This window comes from Caretta caretta, chromosome 5, assembly GCF_965140235.1.
Source record: "Caretta caretta isolate rCarCar2 chromosome 5, rCarCar1.hap1, whole genome shotgun sequence".
Classification (NCBI taxonomy): Eukaryota; Metazoa; Chordata; order Testudines; family Cheloniidae; genus Caretta; species Caretta caretta.
Window position 1 is genome coordinate 65,216,447 of NC_134210.1, and position 25,693 is coordinate 65,242,139.

At 41.3% G+C, this 25,693-nt stretch overlaps 1 protein-coding gene across 1 annotated transcript in view; it reads right to left on the bottom strand.

Moving 5' to 3' along the window:
- ST8SIA4 (ST8 alpha-N-acetyl-neuraminide alpha-2,8-sialyltransferase 4) overlaps positions 1-25,693 on the bottom strand; it is an 86,709-nt gene that overhangs the window by 23,847 nt on the left and 37,169 nt on the right. The window contains exon 4 of the mRNA XM_048851410.2: positions 16,607-16,900. Within this exon, the coding sequence (XP_048707367.1) occupies positions 16,607-16,900 (294 nt within the window). The remainder of the gene's footprint in view (positions 1-16,606; positions 16,901-25,693) is intronic.

Consider the following 25,693-nt stretch of genomic DNA (forward strand, 5'->3'; position numbering starts at 1 on the left):
GTATAATTAACCACTTGCACTGATTCTACCTTCCACCATTAGCTCTAGTCTTTCCTAAAAACACAGATAATTGCTCTTATGCTAATATCCAAGGAATGTGTTTTCCCTATAGAAAATATCCCAATACATCTCCCTTTTGGGCACACTGTCAACACTAAGATGAAAAGGAAAGATGTAAAAAATTAAAATACACTGCATGATGTTCAATACATTAAGGATGTTGTTAACAGCCTTCACTTCTTAGATCTGATGTGAAGTTCAAAACTACACATCATGAAGTTTAAAATAAATGGCCTGTTCCAGATATATATGGTGAAACACATGCTTATTATTATTTGGTGTTGTTTATTAGAACAACTACAATCATACAGCTGGAAATTTGACCACTTTTTCTTTAAATCAAGACAATTTAAGGTCTCCTTTTTAGAGATTATTATATATAAAATATTCATTACAGACAATTAGATTTGATAAATATAATAAACCAGGACATATTAATCAGTTATAAAACTATGGATTTTGCAGTTCTACATCCCAGTTGTCAGTGTATTTTTATTAGTCAATCAGAAGAGCCATGTTTAAGGCTACGATAAGGCATGGGTATTTTTAGTAAAAGTCATGGACAGGTCATGAGAAATAAACAAAAAGTCACAACCCCTGATCCATCCTTGACTTTTACTAAAAATATACCTAACTAAATCCTAAGTGCTGGGTGTGAGGATCGGGGGTGCACTCCTTTGGACATTGCTGCTCTGGGAGGTGGGTGCTCCGAGCCCTGTCACTGCTGGGGTTGGGTGGCCCAGGGCCCTGCCAATGCTGTTGCTCAGGGGAGGCTGGGGGGGGAGGGAAGGGGAAACAACCCAGGGCCACCCTGCCACTGCTGCTCCGGGAGAGGGGCAGGGGCCCTGCTGCTGCTCCTGGACTGCTGCTCTGGGCAGCACCTGGGACCAGCTGCCTGGGGCCACCTGAGCAGTGGCCAGTGCGGCTGGCCCCGGGCCACCCCAGCTGCTCGGGAGGCATTGGGGTCAGCCGCATCAGCCACTGCAAAAGTCACGGAGGTCCTGGAAAACCACGGAATCTGTGACTTCCGTGACCTCCCTGAAAGACACTCAGCTTTAGCCAGGGTGGATATGTGCACAAATAAAGTACTTAAATAACCAAAGAGGTACAAGTTACAATCTAGGACCCAGATTCAGCAGAGTCCTTATGAACAGAAGTTAATGGGGTTTAAATAGATGCTTAAGTATATGCTTAAGTGCTTTTCTGAAAAGGCATTGTTTGCTGAATCAGGACCTACTGGAATTTAATTCTGTGAAAGATGCCAGACTGACAGCCTGGTAAAGTAAAGTTCTCTATTCATCCATAAAACACATACAGCACACCTACAGGCACCACAAACTTCCACATACTGTCACGCCAAAATGCCACAGTCTACTTCCTAGTTTCCATGTCCACTCAGTCTCTGGCCTCTCTCGGCTAACATAAGTGCTAATTAGCACCAATTGTGAACAGCAACTAGGCCAAGACCACCAACTTGTTTTATACAGGCCACATAGCCACCAGTTGACAATGACTGCCAATCACTGCTGGACTAGGTCAGAATGAAATCTGTGACAGAGATGAAAGGCTCTAGATACCGTTATTAATTCCTTGAGCAACCACTTAACCACAAAAGAATCTATGATGCACACCAGGAGATGACTGGCAGCAGTGATCAGGAACAGCCAGCATGGATTCACCAAGGGAAGGTCATGCCTGACTAATCTAATCGCCTTTTATGATGAGATTACTGGTTCTGTGGATGAAGGGAAAGCAGTGGATGTATTGTTTCTTGACTTTAGCAAAGCTTTTGACACGGTCTCCCACAGTATTCTTGTCAGCAAGTTAAGGAAGTATGGGCTGGATGAATGCACTACAAGGTGGGTAGAAAGCTGGCTAGATTGTCGGGCTCAACGGGTAGTGATAAATGGCTCCATATCTAGTTGGCAGCCGGTATCAAGTGGAGTACCCCAAGGGTCGGTCCTGGGGCCGGTTTTGTTCAATATCTTCATAAATGATCTGGAGGATGGTGTGGATTGCACTCTCAGCAAATTTGCGGATGATACTAAACTGGGAGGAGTGGTAGATACACTGGAGGGGAGGGATAGGATACAGAAAGACCTAGACAAATTGGAGGATTGGGCCAAAAGAAATCTGATGAGGTTCAATAAGGATAAGTGCAGGGTCCTGCACTTAGGACGGAAGAACCCAAAGCACAGCTACAGACTAGGGACCGAATGGCTAGGCAGCAGTTCTGCGGAAAAGGACCTAGGGGTGACAGTGGACGAGAAGCTGGATATGAGTCAGCAGTGTGCCCTTGTTGCCAAGAAGGCCAATGGCATTTTGGGATGTATAAGTAGGGGCATAGCGAGCAGATCGAGGGACGTGATCGTTCCCCTCTATTCGACATTGGTGAGGCCTCATCTGGAGTACTGTGTCCAGTTTTGGGCCCCACACTTCAAGAAGGATGTGGATAAATTGGAGAGAGTCCAGCGAAGGGCAACAAAAATGATTAGGGGACTGGAACACATGATTTATGAGGAGAGGCTGAGGGAGCTGGGATTGTTTAGCCTTCAGAAGAGAAGAATGAGGGGGGATTTGATAGCTGCTTTCAACTACCTGAAAGGGGGTTCCAAAGAGGATGGCTCTAGACTGTTCTCAATGGTAGCAGATGACAGAACGAGGAGTAATGGTCTCAAGTTGCAGTGTGGGAGGTTTAGATTGGATATTAGGAAAAACTTTTTCACTAAGAGGGTGGTGAAACACTGGAATGCGTTACCTAGGGAGGTGGTAGAATCTCCTTCCTTGGAGGTTTTTAAGGTCAGGCTTGACAAAGCCCTGGCTGGGATGATTTAACTGGGAATTGGTCCTGCTTTGAGCAGGGGGTTGGACTAGATGACCTTCTGGGGTCCCTTCCAACCCTGATATTCTATGATATTCTATGTTCTCCATGAGGATCCCATGACTAGCTTCCCTACTTGGTCTGACAAAACCCACATTTGATGGGTTTATACAGAAAGCTATCTTTTCTGCTGGGTGTTTGGGACATCGAGATAATGGAGTATGCTTGAGGGGCTTTATTATATGACTATTAATTCTTGTCAGGCAAATATAGGTGTGTGTGCTCTTGTGTGTGTGGTTTATTATACCATTTGTTTTATTTTGTTATTGCAGGTTTTGTGGGTTTTTAATACAGAACAAAGGTGTCCAAGTAGAGAGATGCCCATTAAAATGTTACAAATGAACTCAATAAAAGAGCGTCATGACTAATTTCCAATAAATTAGCTAACTAGGTCCAATGAACTGCATGAAAGTCACATTCGTAAAAATGAAATCATGCAAATCTATTTTAAATATATTTTTAATGCAAATATTATTCACTTTGTTTCTTATACCCCTCAAGCAAATACTAAACTGTTTAGTTGAATAAATAAGCTGCAAGTCATTGCATATTGCCAATGGCCCTACTTATTTACCAACAACCATATAATTAATACTAATTTGAAGTGAGATCCTTATTTTGAATTCAAACTACTCAACTTCAAGTCATCACTGTTACAGAAATTAAGTGTGTGTACATATTGGCACAGTTTCCAGACGTTTCATGCCCAGAAGTTTATAAAAATTGAAAATAAAAATACCAAAAACAAAAACAGAAAAAGCCTAACACTCGTAAATCAATGTACTGCTTTTTTTATTTGCCCTTTCTCAACTATATTAGTAGGCAAATATTTTGCCAGAATACCCACAATTGTTTATAGAGGTCTCATGGCTAAGGAACTCGGAGTTCAATTCCTGGCTCTACCACAGATTTCCTGTTTGACCTCGGACAAGTCATTCAGGCCCAGATTCCCACACATTGCCTCCCTCCACCTTAGGTCATGCTGTGAAATGACCCAAGGGATTTAGGGAGACATCAGCTTAACCAGTGACTCTCTTCCTTTGTGAAGACCCCATTCAATGCCCACTGACATCATTGGAAAGACACTCATTGACTTCAACGTGTGCTAGATCAGGCCATGAGTTCTGTCAGTGAAGCTGGTAGCCAACATTCACCAGTGCATCATGCATCTCAGACTCACTATGAAACTGGAGACCCTTACAAGGATCTTGACTAAATTCTCCTGTGAGGTTTCTCCTTAACAGATCTTTTTGTGACTGACATTTCTGCTAAGACAGAAAGAAACAACCACTGAGACCATGTCTTATGAGAAGGGTTTTTGTGTCTACGCACCAGAAACCTGTGATTATAAGTCCTCCTTCCAAAGAGTTTCAAAGGTTTGCAGAAGTAGATTTATGTGTGGGAATGTAATGAGGAACTGGATACTGCTTTGATAAAAGTCATACCAATTCAGGCCACACATGTACATCTTAAGATCCTTGTGGGTGTTATAGATTTTACTTGAAGACATGGATTTTTATATGAGTGTAAGATGTATCTGTTTCACATTTTGGCAAAACTCTGATACACCCACAACTTCCTCTTTGCAAATTTTTCTGCCAATAGTGCACACATTTAGATTGAAACAGACACAAACTCATGCTGCTACAAAACACTGTGGAAAACGGTTACTGCATTTGCTAGAAATGGCATCTTATCTCAGATTCTTTCTACAGATAGTGTTTAACAGTCCAGCGGAAAATGATTACTAATTCTGAATGGCAATCCGACAGTTCCATCTCTAGCACACAAACAGCAATCAAATTTAAAAAGTAAAAAAGTGCTAGCAATAACTTCTGTGCTTCAACTTTGTCATGGATGTACTTCTACGTTTTGATGGGTGCAAACTACATGAGATAAAACTCCTGTTCCCATTCTCTACACAGTGCTCACGTGAATTTGGGTATATTTTCAAGTGTGATTTCATCAGGAAATACAATAAAAATGGAAGTCACAGTCTCAAAGAGGGGTGATGTTCATAACTTTTAAATGACCAGTTAATTCTGTTTTTAGGCATTTAGCCCACAGCTTGCATTTAAAAAGTCTCCTCTTACTGTTTCAAATTAATACGTGTTAGATGAAAAACAGATCCTCAAACGACCATTCTTAAAAAACTACATGTAAACTAAAAAAGGTGGATTTAGAATGTGTTACGCAAAGAATGATGGATTATTTATTACTTGACTTATATGTTAGAGCTATCAAAAGAAAAAAGACTGAGCCAAATCCTTCCTTCAAATATATACTCATTACTCCCACTGAAGTCAGGAGGAGTTATGGGTCATATCTGAAGGCATACTTAAGCCCCCTTGGATTGGAACTTTTGCAGCATTTTCAACAGTAGGACAACCAAACCAATTTGTTGTAGCTTAAAATTGTTAGGGCTCTGTCCTATTCTCACTATAGTCAATTGCAGAATTCCCATTGATTTACTGGCAACAGGATTGGGCTATTTTTAAAATTCCATATAAAGTAATAAGCAATCCTATGATTTATAGTGAGGTAAAAGGTACCAGTCAGAGTCCTGTGGTGACATCATCTATTCCTCATGATTACCTATGCAGAAATACATATAATGCTTTGTTGTTCTTTAAGGGCTGGATCCAACTCATTAAAGTCAAACAGTGATACCCAGGAATGTAGTGTAAAGGTGAACCACAATAGAAATAAGAAACACAGGCTTGTATCTTTTTTGTTGTGGTTGTTGCTTTTCTCCATCCTCTGTAATACAGACCTGAAAATGTTTTTGGTGGTGGTGGTATACTTAGTTGTTTTTTCAAAAGGAAGGTGGTTATGTGTTTAGAAATTCAGATCCAATATTGTTTGGAGAACTCAACGGTGACTGGAGAACTAGTGAAATTATGACAAAAGAGCCAAAAGAAGGTAAACTGAGATGGTAAGAGAGAAAGGGATATTTAGTCAGACTAAAACTCTTAATTTATTTTACTCCTATTTCACTTCATTAACTAAGAATTTAGAGAAAAAAATCTTGGTTAAATATTCAGAATCCCTATCCTGTCACTTTACAAGTTCAAATAATGTGTGAGAGCTGACAATATACATCTTCCAAGACCTCCCACAAAACCAGGGAACATCAGAGCTAATACTCCTGAAATAGCTAAGGTAAAAATCAACTTTAAAACGGTAACACAAACAAATCTTATAGGATTTTCTTATATGTCCTGTAGAACAGTGTTTTTCAAACTATGGGTTGCAACCCACTACCGGGCCACGACAGGTAAGGCTCTGGGTCGCCTTGCTCTGGTCAGCACCGCCGATCGGGACATTAAAAATCCCGTCAGCGGTGCTGCCCAGCTAAGGCAGACTAGTGCCTACCTTTTCCAACACCGCACTGTGCCTTGGAAGTGGCCAGCAGTAGGTCCGGCTTCTAAGCAGGGGGCCCATGGGGCTCCATGCGCTGCCCCCACCCTGAGCACTGGCTCTGCACTCCCATTGGCCGGCAACCGGCCAATGGAAACTGCGAGGGCGGTGCCTGCGGGTAAGAGTCCCACAGAGCCAGACTGTTGTTGGCTGCTTCCAGGGCTCAGCGCGGTCCGCAGTGCACCTTGGCTGTGCCGCTGACTGGGAGCCGCCAGAGGTAAGTCCCAATCCCACGCCTCAGCTCTGAGCCACCCCAAACCTGGAAGCCCTTCCTGCACCCCAAACCCATCCCCGCTCCCACTCCAGAGCCTGCACCCCCAGCCCAGAGCCCTGAGCCCCTCCCAAACCCCAGCCCCAGTCCAGAGCCCCCTCCCACACCCTGAACCCCTCATTCCCAGCCCGACCCCACAGCCCTCACCCCTGCACCCAACCCTCTGCCCCAGCCCTGAGCTCTCCCCCCGCCAACCTCACAGCCCTCATCCCCAGCTCCGTTGGGTCACGGGCATCAACAATTTTCTTAAACTAGGTCCCCAGAAAAAAAGTTTGAAAACCACTGCTGTAGAAGCACTAGATGACACAAATCCAATTATTTTTAAATCCTTTGCAAATCACCTTTAAGGGCAGAAACGTCCCACCAGCCCCATGTGCACTTTCTCCCCAACATTTTCCCTCAATTTGGGTGTGTAGCCCATAGAGCAGGGGTGGGCAAACTACGGCCCACGTGGTGGATCCGGCCCATCAGGGCTTTGGATACGGCCCGTGGGATTGCCACCCCCGTGGTGCCGCAGGCCCCACGCTGCTGCTGGAAGTGGAAAGCACCACGTCCCTGCGGCCTCGGCGGGGGGGTGGCAGGGCGTCAGGAGGGCAGACGGCTCCATGCGCTGCCCTTGCCTGCACGCATTGCAACTCCCATTGGCCGGGAACAGGGAGCTTGGGAACAATGGAAGCTTTGGGGGAGGTACCCGTGCGGAACCCTCTGCCCACCCTCCCCCAGGGGCCACAGGGACGTGGTGCTGACCGCTTCTGGGAGCGGCACGGCACAGAGCCAGGGAGCCTGTCTTAGCCCCGCTGTGCACTGCTACCACCCTGGAGCCGCTCCAGGTAACTGGCACCGGGCCAGAGCTTGCACCCTGCACCACAATCCTCTGCCGCACCCCTCCTGCGCCTCAACCCCCTCCCCTGAGCCCCCTGCCGCACCCCTCCTGCGCCTCAACCCCCTGCCCTGCGCCCCCTGCCGCACCCCTCCTGCGCCTCAACCCCCTGCCCTGCGCCCCCTGCCGCACCCCAACTTTCTTCCCTGAGTCCCCTTGTACACCCCGCACCCCCCTGAGCCCCTTCCTGCACACCGCACACCCTCCCACACCCTGCACTCCCTCCCGCACGCCAATCCCCTACCCCAGCCCTACATTCATGGCCCTGCATGCAATTTCCCCACCCAGATGTGGCCCTTGGGCCAAAAAGTTTGCCCACCCCTGCCACAGAACTAGCTTTAGCATTTATTTAATTTAGTAGTGACATAAGGAACCTACAGGCCTGTATCTTGTAACACACTGGCTTCAGCAGTTAGCTTAAGGCTTGAGGACCATCAACTTTGACGCAAATGGTCTAACAGTCACTCCTAAGTTTTGGGGAACTGGGAATAGAGCGTTTAAGAGGGAAGTTTGGCCATAATGACACCAGCCAACCACAGGAACATGAACTAACACTATCTTTTGTTCTTTTAGGATGGGAACATCTGCAGATGTCTGTTTACAAAAGAGTCATGGCAACCATTGGACATGTTGAGATCATTGATTTGTACTTGTTTCTCCTACTGTTCAAAGAGGGAAGAAACAAGACATCCAGCTCCACCCTCTCACCCTCCAAAGCTCTCATTCCTGATTTCACCTCACCCCATCCCACCCCATCCAACATCTAGAGCTCCACAGAGCAGCTTCACCTCTCTTCTACTCATGTCAGCAGAGGGAGCATGGACCTCAGAGTAAAGACCACAGAATTTGGCCCAATGTGTTAATTCACAGTCAGTGCTATCTGGTATCCCATTTAAGGGCTCTCTGCAAAGCCAGTTCTATTGCTATCCTAAGTGAAGGCTGAAGGGAAATATAATAGTACATTCTATATTAGCATTACTTTATATTGGAAAGTGATATTTTCCTTTTTATACTTCCAGTGTGGCATGCCTGTAATGCATTGAGCATTACTACATTGTTTACAGTAGCGTAAACCAGAAGTAACTCCACTAAACCTGAATCACACAAGTGTAAAATTGGTATAAGTAAATTCAGAGTCAGATCCACGTGGGCTCAGAGATGCTTGACGGTTGTGACTTCCTATGTGAGTTGCAGCCCAGCACCTCACATCATCAGGCCATTACTGCATTAAAAAGACACTGGCAAATCACATTTCAACTAAAATTTAGCATTTGTAAAGCCCAATAGAATGATTCCCAATAAAAAGTTAAATCCTTGTAACTGAAATATTGCACTACAAGCTTACTGCATAAAAAACAAATGAGAAACTGTGGAGAAACTGACAATTAAAAAACAAATTACCCTGACTAGTCTATTTTCATTAGCAACCTGAGGCAGACACAAAATGGAAACAAAAACAGAAAAAACAGTAAGGAAATTTTTAAAAGAAATCTTTCATTGTGAGATGATTAGAAAGACGGGTTAAGGCATTTACTGTATTAAAACATATACAATATATGATTTTTAGACCAATTGTGTCCCTTAATTTCTATATATATATATATATAGTTATTTTGGCAGCAAAAATAGAGAAAGAATGTTAGCAGGACAAACCACAAAGTGCAATATTGATCACTTCCAGCAACTGTTTAGCATAGAGCTACAGGAGGACAATTTGACTTATGCATGTTTGAGTTTCACAGAGTATTATTTTTCTGTACTGCCCGCTGTGAAGGACATCAGAGAGATAGTGAAGTTGTATAAAAGGTCATTCCCTTCAAAATAAGCTGTTTGTCTCAACTTATAAAGGAAAAGGGCTCTGCACTGAAAAAATGGCTATAAATAGGCACAAACTCACAAAGACTTCATTAGGAATTTTGCATCAGTAGGGAGTACAAGATCAAGCTCATTACTGTCTTTCACAAGAGGTAGCAAGATCAAAATCTTAATATAGGGAAAGCCTGAAGAATGGTTATGTGATTTCCCCTACACAAAGGGCTAGAAAGGCGTGAAGAAACTTCCAGCGATATGGAAGTTGACTGGAGAACAGTTCAAGGAAATGAACTGTTGCAACTAAAAAAAGAAAATTCAGGATGATGCATTACATTTAAATTAAGATGCACATGAGGATATGGTCTTTGGACTCCCGGAGAGGGAGCGGGCTGGACACAGCAGGTTCACTTAATAGAAGAATAGTATAAAAGAGTGTAAAATTGTTTTACTGGCTCTTTTGTGTTTCATTGCGTGCTCTCATCAATGAGGAGTGAAGACCGTGGAGGAAGCAGGGGGAAGAGACCTTCAGACCCACAGAACCCAGGGATCTGTGGATCACTGTGCCACAGCTCTCCAGTTCCTGGAGCTATGTGTACTTCTGTCCAGCCCCTCCACGTTGCCTGCCGGTTCCTCTCCCCCCGATGGCATGGTTCTTACAGGAGCTTTGGTGCCACTGTTTGCTTCTCTCTGTGGCCATGTAACAGCAGATGGAATTCACTGGAGGCTAATGATCTTTGGAGCACTGTTAACAGCTGCTCAGTTATCCATGTGGTCTGCAGAGCAGCATGCCATGGAAGAGAGCATCTCTTGCTCTGCTAGTTTTAATTCATAGAATCATAGAATATAAGGGTTGGAGGGGACCCCAGAAGGTCATCTAGTCCAACCCCCTGCTCGAAGCAGGACCAATTCCCAGTTAAATCATCCCAGCCAGGGCTTTGTCAAGCCTGACCTTAAAAACCTCTAAGGAAGGAGATTCTACCACCTCCCTAGGTAACGCATTCCAGTGTTTCACCACCCTCTTAGTGAAAAAGTTTTTCCTAATATCCAATCTAAACCTCCCACACTGCAACTTGAGACCATTACTCCTCGTTCTGTCATCTGCTACCATTGAGAACAGTCTAGAGCCATCCTCTTTGGAACCCCCTTTCAGGTAGTTGAAAGCAGCTATCAAATCCCCCCTCATTCTTCTCTTCTGCAGGCTAAACAATCCCAGCTCCCTCAGCCTCTCCTCATAACTCATGTGTTCCAGACCCCTAATCATTTTAATTGCCTTGCATTAGTGGAAATGAAGAGCAGCATTTGGGCCACAATGATAGCCAGTCCTAGTAAGTTCTACTCATCTCTTTGTCTGCTGTTTAACGTGGCTTCCATGGAAGTTCTGACTCAACAAGGTACTTGAAGAAGACCCTATATGTACACACTGCACTTACTTTCCTATTCAGCTGTCTTATGGTGTATCATTCAAAACAAAAGCAAGAAAGCAAACAACAGCTCAGCATGAAGTCTCAGGTCTATAAATAAACCCTGGTTTCATCTTTCTAAATTTTTTGTTGTTCAATTCAATTATTTTTAAAAGCTGTGTGGTTTGCTTACTGGAATTACCCTATAATTAACCTTCTTGTCAGTGGCCAGAGAAAGTGAATCATTTTAATCAATTAAACCTTTAATTTAGAGGTTCTACTTCCTACCATTAATCTTGAATACCATGGGATATTGATTACCTCAATTATTTTGTCAATAATGCATGCATAATTACATAAAAGTTCAGTAAAAGCTATTCGACATAATGCATGAGCAAGTCACAACTGTCCAAAGAAACTCTTAGTGCCCCAAATTGTAAAGTAGTTATATAAACTGATATCTGAGCAAGGAATACAATGCTTAAGATAAATTTCTTTGTATTTGCCCACAGGAAATGGATTACAGCATAAAGCTACTTGATCATCCTGGGCAAGAACTGCTTAAGTCAGAATCTGAATGTAAAGGTCACTAAAAATATGCAATGGCTTAAAAATGCAGTTATCATACTGGACCCAGTATTTACATAATATGTGCATACAAAGCTTTAAATCATCATGAGATTTCTGAGCAATACCCATCAGTCACAGAAGTTTAATAGAGCATGAAATCTGCAAAAAGCAATTTCTTTTTCAAACACCACATTACCTTTTTTATGAACCAAACAACCCCCAAGTGACCAGAAAAAAAAAAAAAAAAAAAGTTTTCTTTAAATTCTCTCATACCGTGGAAGGAGACTAGGATACATTCTGAATAAGAAGAGTGGCCAGATCCAGCTAAAAGTAATCCTATTAAAGACAACAGAGTTAAATGAGTAAGAAGAGAAAGGTTTAATGCCATGTGTGATCACTGCAAAACTGTCTGGTTATTACATTCGCTAGTACACATGAAGAAATAACGTGGTCATACTAAATCACCTCAGTAGTCTATCAAGACTAATATCCTGTCTCTGGAAACTGCTTACACCTGACAGTCACAGAAAGATGAAGGAAAAACAATGCCCTTGGATGCCTTAGCAATGCTGTTCGTAGGCAGAGAACAGGGGCGATTCCTTCCTGAACCCTGCAGCCATCAGCCTACACGTTGAAGCATGAAATTTCTTTAACCCTTGCTCAACATGTCAAGTTGGAAACAAGAATCATAAAGTTATCCAGCCTGTTTTACACCACAGGTCTCCCTAAAGCGCCAAATTTTTCATGCAAATTTCAAGTGAGTCAGACCACAGGGCTCTTGACACTGAATTAAATATAGAGTCGCACAGGACAAAGTTTTACTTGTTCTACAAAAAAATGAATATTTTATAGTTTGATTGTAAGCTCATTGGGGTAGGGATGGTCTCTTAATGTGTGTTTGTAAAGCACCCACAGAGCCCCATTGTGTTCGGGATGGCTACATTGCGATAAGAAAACCATAGCACTGAGTCTCAGAGGCCAAGTCAACTGACCCGGGCTGCGGGGATATAAAATTTCAGTGTCGACAGTTGGGCTAGGGCTGAAGCCCACGCTCTGAGATTCTCCCCTCTCACAGGGTCTCTTAAACCAGGCTCCAACCTGAGCTCAAATGTACACTGCAATTTTGCAGCTTGAGCCCCACAGGCCTGAGTCAGTTGACTTGAGCCAGCCACCTCAGGCCTGAGTCAGTTGACGCGAGCCAGCCACCTCGTAACGGTGACTCCAGCCAGCCACCTCATTACAGTGTAGACATACATAAGGCTGACTGAGCCTTTGAGCATTACCATCTTACAAATAATACACAGTTCTACTTTGCAGGCCTTTGCAGAATTGTACTTGCAAATCTAAAAAAACCCGAACAAACAAAGTCTCACTAAAGAGCCTCAGTTTGCAAATCAGAACTATGGAAGAGCTCTGTCCTTCAAAAGGGAAAGAACAGTGAATGTGTAAGCAATAAAGGGCCTCTTCTCTATAAGAGCTGAAAATTCATGTCCTTCAGAACAACTTTATGGAGCCATTTAAACATCAAATTGCATATTTTATTTATCCCCATTAGATTATCATTTCAAATTCAGGATACTAATTTGGAAAATCCTCCTAGTATGTCTCTAGCATGGTCTTATAAAAATATCTCCATGTTTCACTTAATATAACTTTGGAAGGATTTCAAGACAAAAAAAAAAAAAAAAGCAACATAAGAGCCTTAACGATTTTGCTGACTGATACTCTTATTAAGTCTAATTTAAAAACAGAAAATAACCTTCATATAAATGATTATTTAAATGTGAAATAAAATGTAAAACAATGAAGCCTTGATACTGTGAATGCAATCGAGAGGAAACACAAAACTACTATTCATGTGTTTAAAGGTTAAAAGGGAGTTTCTATGTCTTTGGAGAAAATGCAAATATTTATTTGGGGGAATGATTCTAAATGTTACATTCACATGTGTGTATTCCAAGCTTTTTGTGGTCCTTAATGAAAGTCACCACACTATATTCAAGGGCAAGAATATGAAAACTCTAAGAATCCTGATATTTTACAAAACAAGGACCACAAAAGTAGTGGATATACAATTAGCATCATATTGTAAAATAAAGTACCTGAACAGACAACATCACTTTTTGCAGTTAGAACATAAGAATGGTCATACTGGGTCAGACCAAAGGTCCATCTAGCCCAGTATCCTGTCTTCTGACAGTGGCCAATGTCAGGTGTTCCAGAGGGAATGAACAGAACAGGTAATCATCAAGTGATCCATTCCTTGTCACCCATTCCCAGCTTCTGGCAAACAGAGGCTAGGGACACCTTCCCTGCCCATCCTGGCTAAAAGCCATTGAATTCAGCCTTGCCTATCTTTCTTTCATCAAAAGTTAAAACTTGATCTCCTGTGATTGTTTCAAACACTGATGTAAAATATACCATGTCTAATAGATTATTTAGCTGGTGTATACAATAAATTAGACGTTTTTCACAAGTCTTTCCCCCGCCCCTTTTTTTTTTAAGCAAACAAGCAGAGTATTTGGGTGTACATATCCTGTTTCCTTTTTACCACATAGCTAGCAGCTATCTTCTACGTGTTTTCATGCTATTTCTTTCACTTCTGCAGTAGCTGAAGGCTCCAATAATTATCACAGTTTATTTATTAGACAATAACTTATGGAGATTTGTGCTCAAGCATAGCAAAAAATACTGTTATACAGACGACAAGTTCAGCCTCCACATAAGAGAGTTTTAGGAGTGTTGCTTCTGGAATGTGTCTTCTCAGGAGAGCACAAATCATCACACAATTCACATAGGGTTTGAAATAAAAATGAATGGAACAAAAATAAAAAATAGAATTGTCATGTACTAAATGTTCCTCAAAACTACTATACCATAATATGCAAATTATAGTTACTACATGAAGTGGCAATCAGTGGTTCTGTATTTGTTTCAATCTATTACTTAAGTCAGACAAGGTAACTATACAAACCTTTTCATATACACTAACCTTGTAAAGTAGTTGGGAGTGCATGCTGGGGGGGAAGGGAGGCAAAGTTTACTTCATGTTTTCACATTATATGTTTGTCACTGGGGAATGTGGAACGGAAATTTAGGCATAAATTTTATTTTTATAAAATCAGTCTTCAAGATTAATCTTTGCCTATCAACTTCTACCACTGCCATAACATACAAATTGTTCTGCTTGAAATACATAGACCCGATAAATCTCAAAAGTTATCACCACAATATGTATCTCTAAATATGAAAGAGATGGGACTTTTTTCAGAGGCATAAATTGTATTTAGTACTAAACCTATTGCTATAGACTTGTACTTTTTTTTTTTTTTTGAAAAGCCAGAAAAGCCTGTTTATTAGAGTAAATATCCTTCTAGATTTCCTAAGTTTAATCAAAATATATCTGTATGCTACCTGTCAATCTGCACATGAAGCCAAATTAATCCCTTATGTTACTTTGTGGAAGTCAGTGGAATTACACTAGGGATGAATCAGACCCAGGACTTTTAGTTTTTGTTTTCATTAGATGAACTTTCATTTTTATTCAAACTGTAAATGAGAATAATGATGACTTGCATACCTGCTGCAGGGGTGTAGCTACAAGTCCAAATGAATGGGATGATTAATCCCCTCCACAAAAAAACCTGACTTCAGAGTAATGATTTGAAAGAGATTTAACAGATTTCATGAAACACAGGAGCTGAAATCCCATACTTTTCTAAATATGGGGTCTCATAAATAGGGTAATCCTAACAGATTTTAAATTGTTGGCCTAAATTTTCAAAACTGACTAGTGATTTTGAGTGACTTACTTATAGGTTACCAATTTAAGATACAATAAAGGGGCCTGATTTTCAAAGCTTAAGTGCACAGTGCTTTCAAAAAATTAGGCCCCTTCAAGGTGCCTCAGATTGGCCACCTAAATCCCTAATCACTAGTCACTTTTGAGAATGTAAGCTATTACTACTACAGATGGACTTGACCGCAGTTGTTTGTTAACTGAAACTGGACTTATTGTAAAGGATTTATTATGTTATGTATTTATTCATTCAGATTTATACACATTAAATAAAGATCGCCTATCCATATGTTCCAGGCATCCTAGAGACACAACCCAAAAATTCAACAAAATCAGTGCCCAAATGTAATTAAAGTGTAGCAGTACTATTCAAAACAACCCACTAACAGAAACCAGGCAATCCAATACCTAATTTTCCTCTCCCTCTAACAATTGCCGTCCTATTCTCAAATGACTGAAGAAAAAAAAAGATGAGGTTTGCCATCTGAAGGTAGTCAAAGTTAACCTGTTTGGTTTGAGAGGTGAGCAAACTGTAAAGCAATTTTCATGGAAAGCACTACGCCACAGCAGCTCCTTCTCAGGTCTACTAGTGAGACTTCAGCTCAAACATCTTATCTGGTCTCAGTTGTGGTGGTCTGGTAGACAGGCAAGCTCTAAGCTGTTTAGGGCTGTATAATCAAAACAAACACCTTAAACACCACCTGGAAACCTACAAGTCACGAGTGAAGTTCATGGAACATGGGTTGAATATGTTCACAGCAAGGTATTGCACCTAATAAATTAGCTGAAATATTGCACCAACTCCAGTTCATAGTTTTAAAGTGTATCCCTATCTGCATCATGGTAATCTAATCTTAAAATGATAGCCATGAATGACAGTTACAAGGTCCACATCCAAGAAGCATACACAATTTTATCTGGTTGAAAAAAATAGTCTCCTAGATCCACTGGGAACATAAATAGCTTTTAACAACAACAACTTTTAAGTTTTAAGTTATTCTGACTAGTTGGCTGTTTCTGATGGCCCAAAAGGCTCTCAATTCAGGAAAAAACAGGGATCATTTTGAAAGGAGCTCAGGTTTTTTCAGACAGACTCTTTTGTGGTACACCATTTCTGGAGATGGAATCTAACCGTTTCTCATGAAATACCAATGCTTTTTGTCCTCCACAGCCTGGCCTAATAAAGGACATGAAGCACTTTTATTGCCTTCTGTGTGCCAAAAGATTTCCACCCATGCTTTGATTCCTCCTTATGATAATAGAAGTGTTCATGAAGGTGGAAGAGAAAAATTACTGAGCTAAAACACCCTATATGTTTACCTTTGAACAGACTCAATGAGTGGACATTTATTACCAAACAAATATCTTTATCAACAAATGCAATCCATTATGAAAATAATAGATATACCATAAACCTTTTTAGAGGTTTACTAGAGCTTTTTTCTATCTACTGGAAATTTTAGTTATGAGTTCCATTGTGCCAAGGACAGACCAGTCTTTTACAGACACTTACCCTCTGACAGCATGAATAAGTCTCAGTGATGGATAGGCGGTTCGCACTTTCAATTTATTCTTAAGGATTAATGCATTAACCCACTCCACATGCTTCTCTCCGCCTTTCACCATGAAAGCAGGAATCCAAAGGACACTGTCATTCAGCATGGATAGTCTATGCACAAATTTTTCTCTGTCACTCTCATTCCGAAAGCCTCCAAATGCTCTTTGTACAACTGATGGATTCATGGTAATAAAATCAGATTTAGTTCCCACATCTGCAGCAAACTCCACCACAGGGGCTAGATTGCACCTGAAGAGGAAGAAATTAATGGACAAATGAAAATAAATATGAACCATTAACTTAGATAAGGGTATGCATGAAGGAAAAGCTGAAAATGAACATGTAAGGCTGTTTCAAACTAGGTGAGCAAAAAAGTACCAGTGGTAATCTGCATGATATTACTTAGGGCTGTATACAGCCCGGATGTTCCAAGCATGTTCTAAGAAAGGTATTAAGTGTAACCAACTCAGTGAAGAAGATACTGTACAGTACATTTAAAATTCATATAATTAGTATTCAAACAGAATCTGTCAAAACGTAGACAAGTGCGTAACAATCGCAATATGTCTCTGACAACTATTGTTATTTTCACTAGTGTGTATTTGTATAATCTATCTTGATAAAATTCCTTGGGGACAGCTCAAGCTCTTAAAGGTAGTCATGCCAATCAAGTAAGATGCATTTATTTTTGTTATCTATTATGCAGTTTGTACAGTACAGTATTTCATACCAATCACAAACAACTGTCAGAAAAATCAAACTGGTTTGGGTTTGTTTAGTTTTCAGTAAAGCTGGTTGAAAAATTCTGACAATCACGATTTGGATTAAATTTTTACCGTAACATATTGACCATTAAGCTCATCATTAGTAACACATCCACATATTATACACCTGACAATATTTAAAATCTGTTCTACAATAAATTGCATTTAAAACTTTTAATATATAAATTATATCTACAGAACAATATGAGAATCTGTTTAATGCATATACACGCACAGGACAAACAAGTATCAAAATAGGTAGGGTTTTTCTTACTTATTTCTTTGTTTCTGCAGTTGTTGCTTTGCAACAAAATCTTCCTACTCTTCTACTGAGTAATCTTTTTGTTTGTGACAAAAATGGGATGTAAATTTTGCAAAAATTGTCAGAAAAATTCATGTAGTGACCATTTTATGGTGCTCATCAGTATCACAAATGTGCCCCTGGAAAACATTGAATTCATCCTCACAACACTGCCATCCAAGTCTAGTGCTTTAACCACAAGAGCTGCCTTCCTCACAATAATTCTCAAACAATGTAAGTTTAAATGAAGACAGTTAAGTGGGAAGTAGACGTTGAAATGGAAAAACATACTGGATCCACTTCATATCTGTGGTGTAACTCAAATGAAGTAACTAGAGTTTGTACAGGTGCCAGCACAATGGCTAATTCTGAACGTGACCCTTGGCACTACTATAATATAAATAATAGTGATTATAATAGAGGCTGATTCATTTCACAAGACACAAGATTTGCAATGCAAATTCTATTGCCTGTACATATAATTGCTAGAATCAAATGGATGTGAAGGATACGGTGCTGAAATTTTTTTTATGTAAAACTGCACTGACACAAATTTGGCCAGTATGTCTTTAAGACAAACCTCTTCTGATCTGGCAACTACAGTACTGTTTGAGTAGTATCATCTCGCTTCAATTCCAAAAGTTTTGTGCAGTTAGAAAATGGTGCCTAAATGTAATTTCCCCATAAACCTGAAAAATAATTATAAAGGCTAGTATCTTGTGAGTTATCACCAGTTCATGAGAAATAATACCTAATGCAAAAGGTTATGTTTTATAATGGTGTACTTTCTTGGCCTAATGTATCTGGCAGTACATGTTTTATAAACAGGCAGCATCTCGAGATTTTTCAACCCTGGGTTAGAAAAGGTAATAAGCCAGCCCAAATTCACTCCTTGGTAATGGACGTGTCCCTGCATTGTTATTAAACACCTTAATCAAATTTTTCAAACCTTGGTGCCTCATTATATGGATAGAGGAATTTAAATAAGTGGTTTTATTGTTAGACATGCTGTGTGTCTTCAATATTAGTGTTTGGTCCTCTGAGAATCTGGTCAGTTATTTTAGATGCATAATTATGAATTTAAGAGAATCATTTTAGGAACTCGGTTTGAAAAACTTTTGTGATAGTAAAAGTATGACAATGCCTGTGAAACTCTAATTTCATGAGAATATCTCAATGTTGCTATGGTAGTGCAGTGCCTACACTATTATTATTTTGGTAGAATACCAATGTAACACTAGCTGTTACAGCAATATAGAATTGTGTTAGGAGAACGAACAATACTACCCTGAGAGCGGCTGATTGCTTTATAATAGTATTATCAGACTTTGCTCACTTCCTACCTATTTAACAGATTTTTTTTTTTCAAAAAATGTGGCTTACAGAACATAAGATAGCAGTACTTAATGTTTTCTCAGTAGCTTAATAGCTTATAGCCCAGCCTAGAAGCAATGCAAAATCTTGCAAAATCTGTGAATTCAAAATAGCACGTTCTTCACAAAGCAACTTATGGTACAATTGTTTCTGCCATTCTAAGTGACCCATCCAAGATTATGTTCACAACAGTCATCAACTGTATTTCTGACACCAGGCTGCCACTACCAATCAACTTATATTTCCAGAGGATTCTTGGAAATCTGATATTAAGATGCCTTTCAGAATCTATTTTTTAAATACTTTGGACACACGCACATACTACAATAATGTGGGGTCACAGAGAGCGAGCAAGAGAGAGAGCACACTACAGAAAGATATCTGTATCCGCCTTACTGAAGGTTTCAGAGTAGTATACTTAAAAATAGGTACCTTTCTATAAACTTGGATGTGAATAATTTCCATAGAGAGATTCAGCACTTGCATACATTATGCTTTGGTTTCTGAAAAAATTATTAGCATTTTGGAGACTTAGTTCTTACATTATCAGCAAAATGTTCTTCTTTCTTCGTGCAACTGGGATTTTTCTTGGAATTCAGCACTGCATTTTCTGAATGATCACTACCTATGCCTATATGTATTTATATCTGGCATTAAGATTCACATATATTCTGCAGTTCATTAGATCTTTTTCTAGATCATAAACTAGTTACATTGCACATTTCCACTTTTCCACTCTCAAGAATCCACAATCAGGTCATTTTTTATTCTTTCTGGAAGGCTCAGATTCTAAAGCTTTTAGTTTAAGTCCTAAATGGAAACTACAGCATGTTTTCAGATACACATACATGAACCTTATAAAACCAGCCACTGCCCTTGCACACAGATCTAAGTACATGTAGATAATTTTCTGTATCTGTTTTAAGCTCTTTTTTGAGTCTCTAATGCACGATCTTTGTGATGCATCATGCTTGCAATACTGTACTTAAATAAACAGACTGTTTTCTTAGTTGGCATCAATTGTTTTCTACTGTCTATTCTGCAGATCTGTTTCAAGACAGCATCCTGAATAAGGAAAGCAGTAAACATGTGTTTAATTTTGAGCATGGGCTCAAATCTTACTGAAGTCAATGGACTTAAGCACATACTTAAAGAAAAGCACAGGTTTAATGCATACAGGAACTCTTCACTTAAAGTCGCCCCGGTTAAGGTTGTTTCCTTGTTACATTGCTGATCAATTAGGGAACATGCTCATTTAAAGTTGTGCAATGCTCCTGTCATAAATATAAAGGGAAGGGTAAACACCTTTAAAATCCCTCCTGGTCAGAGAAAAAACCCTTTCACCTGTAAAGGATTAAGAAGCTAGGATAACCTCACTGGCACCTGACCAAAATGACTAATAAGGAGACAAGATACTTTCAAAGCTCGGGGGGGGAACGACAAAGGTTCTCTCTGTCTGTGTGATGTTTTTGCCAGGAACAGAAAAGGAATGGAGTCTTAGAACTTGGTAAGTACTAGATATGCGTTAGATTCTGTTTTGTTTAAATGGCTGATAAAATAAGCTGTGCTGAATGGAATGTATATTCCTGTTTGTGTCTTTTTGTAACTTAAGGTTTTGCCTAGAGGGATTCTCTATGTTTTGAATCTGATTACCCTGTAAGGCATTTACCATCCTGATTTTACAGAGGTGAGTCTTTTACTTTTTCTTCAATTAAAATTCTTCTAAGAACCTGATTGCTTTTTCATTGTTCTTAAGATCCAAGGGTTTGGGCCTGTGTTCACCTATGCAAATTGGTGAGGATTTTTATCAAGCCTTCCCCAGGAAAGGGGGTGTAGGGTTTGGGAGGATTTTGGGGCAGGAAAGACGTTTCCAAGAGGGCTCTTTCCCTGTTATATATTTATTAGACACTTGGTGGTGGCAGCAATAAAGTCCAAGGGCAAAAGGTAAAATAGTTTGTACCTTGGGGAAGTTTTAACCTAAACTGGTAAAAATAAGCTTAGGGGGTTTTCATGCAGGTCCCCACATCTGTACCTAGAGTTCAGAGTGGGGAAGGAACCTTGACAGCTCCCTTCTAATATCATTTGGCAGCTGCCTGCTTTATCCTCTGCTTGCAGGAAGAGCAGCCCGAGCAGCCCGTAGCTGGTGGGTGGTTGGAACCAGGGTGGACCAGCAGCCCCCCACTCCCCCATCAGCTCCCCGCTCCCCTAAGTTCCCTGTGCAGCAGCTGCTTAGCAGGCTATCAATTGCCAGGAGTTCAGCTGTCCCTCCCCCCCACTGCCATGTGCTGCTCCTGCCCTCTGCCTTGGAGTTGCTCCCTGAGACTCCTGCTTGCTTTTGGGGGGGAGGGGAAGAAGGGGGGGCTAATGTCAGGGTGTCCACCTTTCCCCCACTCCTGCACCCTGCTTACCCCATCTTCCATAGAGCAGGGGGGACAGGGGCGGAGAGAGCTGCTGCCTTAGGCAACAGCTGAGGTCTGGTCTCAGCTTGCTGATCTAATTAACAAGGCAGTGTACTTCTGACCCCACTCTTCATACTTAAAGGGGAAATGGGCATCTCTATTTCTCAAACACGCACAGGGTGTGTGCCTCTGCCTGCCCTCCCCCCTTTCCTGCTGCCTTGTAGAGTGTGAGAGTTAATCCTTGAGGGCTCAGCCAACTGCTAGTTCATCATTTAGCAGTAAGGCATTCCCTGGGAAATATCCCACCCTCTGACTCCCCCACCTCAACCAAACTTCACAATCATCATCACTGTGTAGGAGTATTAAATTGTTTGTTTAAAACTTATACTGTGTGTAAATACATAAAATAGTCTTTTGTCTGGTGAAAAAAAAATTCCCTGGAACCTAACCCCCTCATTTACATTAAGTCTTATGAGGAAATTGGATTCTTTTAACATCATTTTGCTTAAAGTTGCATTTTTGAGGAACATAACTACAACGTTACGTGAGGAGTTCCTGTACTAGAATACAAATACATGGAAAAAATACAAATACATGGAAGAATATACTTTATTGCTTTCCTGAATTGGGACCTCAGATGAATGACATGTGAAAAAGGAATGGTATCTGAATTAAAATGTCATATTTTAATCACATATTCAATTTTTAACCATATTTCAAACCACCACAGCTTTTTGCCCAACGAATTCATTTCTATCATGCTGTCAGTTCAATTCACTAAAAAGGTATGCATCTTACTCCACTTATTGTTTATTTAACCATAATGCATTACACCCAACCCCACTGCAGGGTATTGCTATGATACACCAGACTCCTATATAGGTCTGGGAGCATGTTCTTTGTAACATGAGCTCAGAGACCAGCACTGAAAGTGCTCCAAGCACTAGGATCAATAGGTTTTAGCCCTCAGTGAATCCTTATTAACACTCATGGATTCTGAGGAAGTAACTGAAGATTACTTTACTAGGGCTGCCGGAAATAAAGGGAGAGGAATAATCTAGGCACGATTACTTTAAATGGTTACCACCAAAAAAAAAAAAAAAAAAAAAGAGTCAACCCAACCATTCCTAACCCAGTCCTTGGGGCAGTCTGAGAGAGGGGTATAAAAAGTAACCATGTCTTGCTGGGACCTCTCCAAACTACAATTCTCCCAACCATATGTAATGTAGTCCCATGTCAAATACTTTCAGGCCATCATCCTGTATCTTGCTACTGCTGCTTGTGCGGCTCCCGACAGCCACAGGCAAGATGTTGCTTCCTTGCCCAGCTCTCAGGCCACCTGCTACCCAGCCTTTACCTCAAAGCCCTCAACTGCTGACTCTGGCCTACTGCTCCTGCTCACACATAGGCACAGCCTCTGCTGCCCTCCTGAGCCTGTTCCCCTCTGCTCTCAGAATAGGGTGATCACATAGCAAGTGTGAAAAATCAGGTCGGGGGTGGAGCATAAGGTGCCTATATAAGACATAGCCATGATTATCAGAACTGTTCCTATAAAATCAGGACATTTGGTCACCCTACCTCAGGGACGCTCTTCCTTTTCTGCACTGGAGGGAGTATAGAATCATAGAAATGTAGGGCTGGATGGGACCTCCAGGGGTCATCTTGTGCACCCCCCACACTGAGGCAAGATTAAGTTTACCTAGACCATCCCTGACAGATGTTTGTATGGAGCTTTCTACTGGCTGGCGTTGAACTGCATAACACAATGTGTTCCATTTGCTAGATCCTTTTACTCCAGCTCAGGCAGGGAAGAAGGTGGATTCATGACAATATTTTCCAGTACTGGACATTAAATGACAAGCTTCAAATTAAACTTTAATTTCTCCTGTTAATAAAAGGCTATTGCATAAGTGTCCCTGCTACCACTTAGCCAGATTGAACAAGGGAGAATAAATACTACAGTGGCGTTTACTGGACTATTTCCTGCCCACTTACCCCAATATTGTTTTCTTCCTACTGCACTACTGTTTAAAAATCCCACTCTCAAATACAATTCTCTCCCAGATCTCAGCAACTCCCTTTAAGCTTCACAAGCACGTGACCATCTTAACAAAAACAATATCACCATTACTTAAGTCAACTTGCAAGAAAGCAAGCCTAACTTATCAATGCCAAGCAGGACAGACCTCAATATAAGAAATCCTTCAAGTCACATACTGAAGTTGGGAACATGAAAACAGAACAGAAATATCAGTTATATCCTACACAGAAGACAGACTTCAGGAAGCAGGTGAGTGCCTCTGCATATGAGCATTGACAAAACGTCATCACATCCTGCGGAAATTTGCAAGGCTACAGCAGTCTTCACAAATTCCTTACTGCTGCTTATTTATAAAGGGACTGCAATGTAAACAGGGATTGCCCTGGTAACAAGAACGTTACACAAAAAGAGGTTGTTTTATTTAGTTCTTTGTTTCTTATCCATTAAATTTCACATTGGGAAATGATTCTGGTCTTTGAGATTGAAAGAACAAATATTTTTATATGGATTAAACAGCTTAGCAGCTTTAGCTCCTTGTTTTCCCCTTGCACTGACTAGAGAATTCAACTATATTCATTCCTTTTATCTCCCAATTCTTAGAAAGATTCTGCACCATTAGACCAAGAAGAAAGTTTAAACTATCAGAGTCTTTATCTGGGGGAAAAAGTAAACAGGTGGGGAAGGGTCATAATACATGTGTTCACTAGTATCCACTCCAGAAGTGGAAGGTTGGACATATGACCAGGGAAAAGTATAAAAATATTGCTCGGGCATGTAGGAATGATATCAGGAGGGCCAAATCGCACCTGGAGCTGCAGCTAGCCAGAGATGTTAAGAGTAACAAGAAGGGTTTCTTCAGGTATGTTGGCAACAAGAAGAAAGTCAAGGAAAGTGTGGGCCCCTTACTGAATGAGGGAGGCAACCTAGTGACAGAGGATGTGGAAAGAGCTAATGTACTCAATGCTTTTTTTGCTTCTGTTTTCACTAACAAGGTCAGCTCCCAGACTGCTGCACTGTGCATCACAAAATGGGGAAGAGATGGCCAGCCCTCTGTGGAGATAGAGGTGGTTAGGGACTATTTAGAAAAGCTGGATGTGCACAAGTCCATGGGGCCGGACGAGTTGCATCCGAGAGTGCTGAAGGAACTGGCGGCTGTGATTGCAGAGCCATTGGCCATTATCTTTGAAAACTCGTGACGAACCGGGGAAGTCCCGGATGACTGGAAAAAGGCTAATGGAGTGCCAATCTTTAAAAAAGGGAAGAAGGAGGATCCTGGGAACTACAGGCCAGTCAGCCTCACTTCAGTCCCCGGAAAAATCATGGAGCAGGTCCTCAAAGAATCAATCCTGAAGCACTTGCATGAGAGGAAAGTGATCAGGAACAGTCAGCATGGATTCACCAAGGGAAGGTCATGCCTGACTAATCTAATCGCCTTTTATGATGAGATTACTGGTTCTGTGGATGAAGGGAAAGCAGTGGATGTATTGTTTCTTGACTTTAGCAAAGCTTTTGACACGGTCTCCCACAGTATTCTTGTCAGCAAGTTAAGGAAGTATGGGCTGGATGAATGCACTATAAGGTGGGTAGAAAGCTGGCTAGATTGTCGGGCTCAACGGGTAGTGATCAATGGCTCCATGTCTAGTTGGCAGCCGGTATCAAGTGGAGTACCCCAAGGGTCGGTCCTGGGGCCGGTTTTGTTCAATATCTTCATAAATGATCTGGAGGATGGTGTGGATTGCACTCTCAGCAAATTTGCGGATGATACTAAACTGGGCGGAGTGGTAGATACGTTGGAGGGGAGGGATAGGATACAGAAGGACCTAGACAAATTGGAAGATTGGGCCAAAAGAAATCTGATGAGGTTCAATAAGGATAAGTGCAGGGTCCTGCACTTAGGACGGAAGAACCCAATGCACAGCTATAGACTAGGGACCGAATGGCTAGGCAGCAGTTCTGCGGAAAAGGACCTAGGGGTGACAGTGGACGAGAAGCTGGATATGAGTCAGCAGTGTGCCCTTGTTGCCAAGAAGACCAATGGCATTTTGGGATGTATAAGTAGGGGCATAGCGAGCAGATCGAGGGACGTGATCGTTCCCCTCTATTCGACATTGGTGAGGCCTCATCTGGAGTACTGTGTCCAGTTTTGGGCCCCACACTACAAGA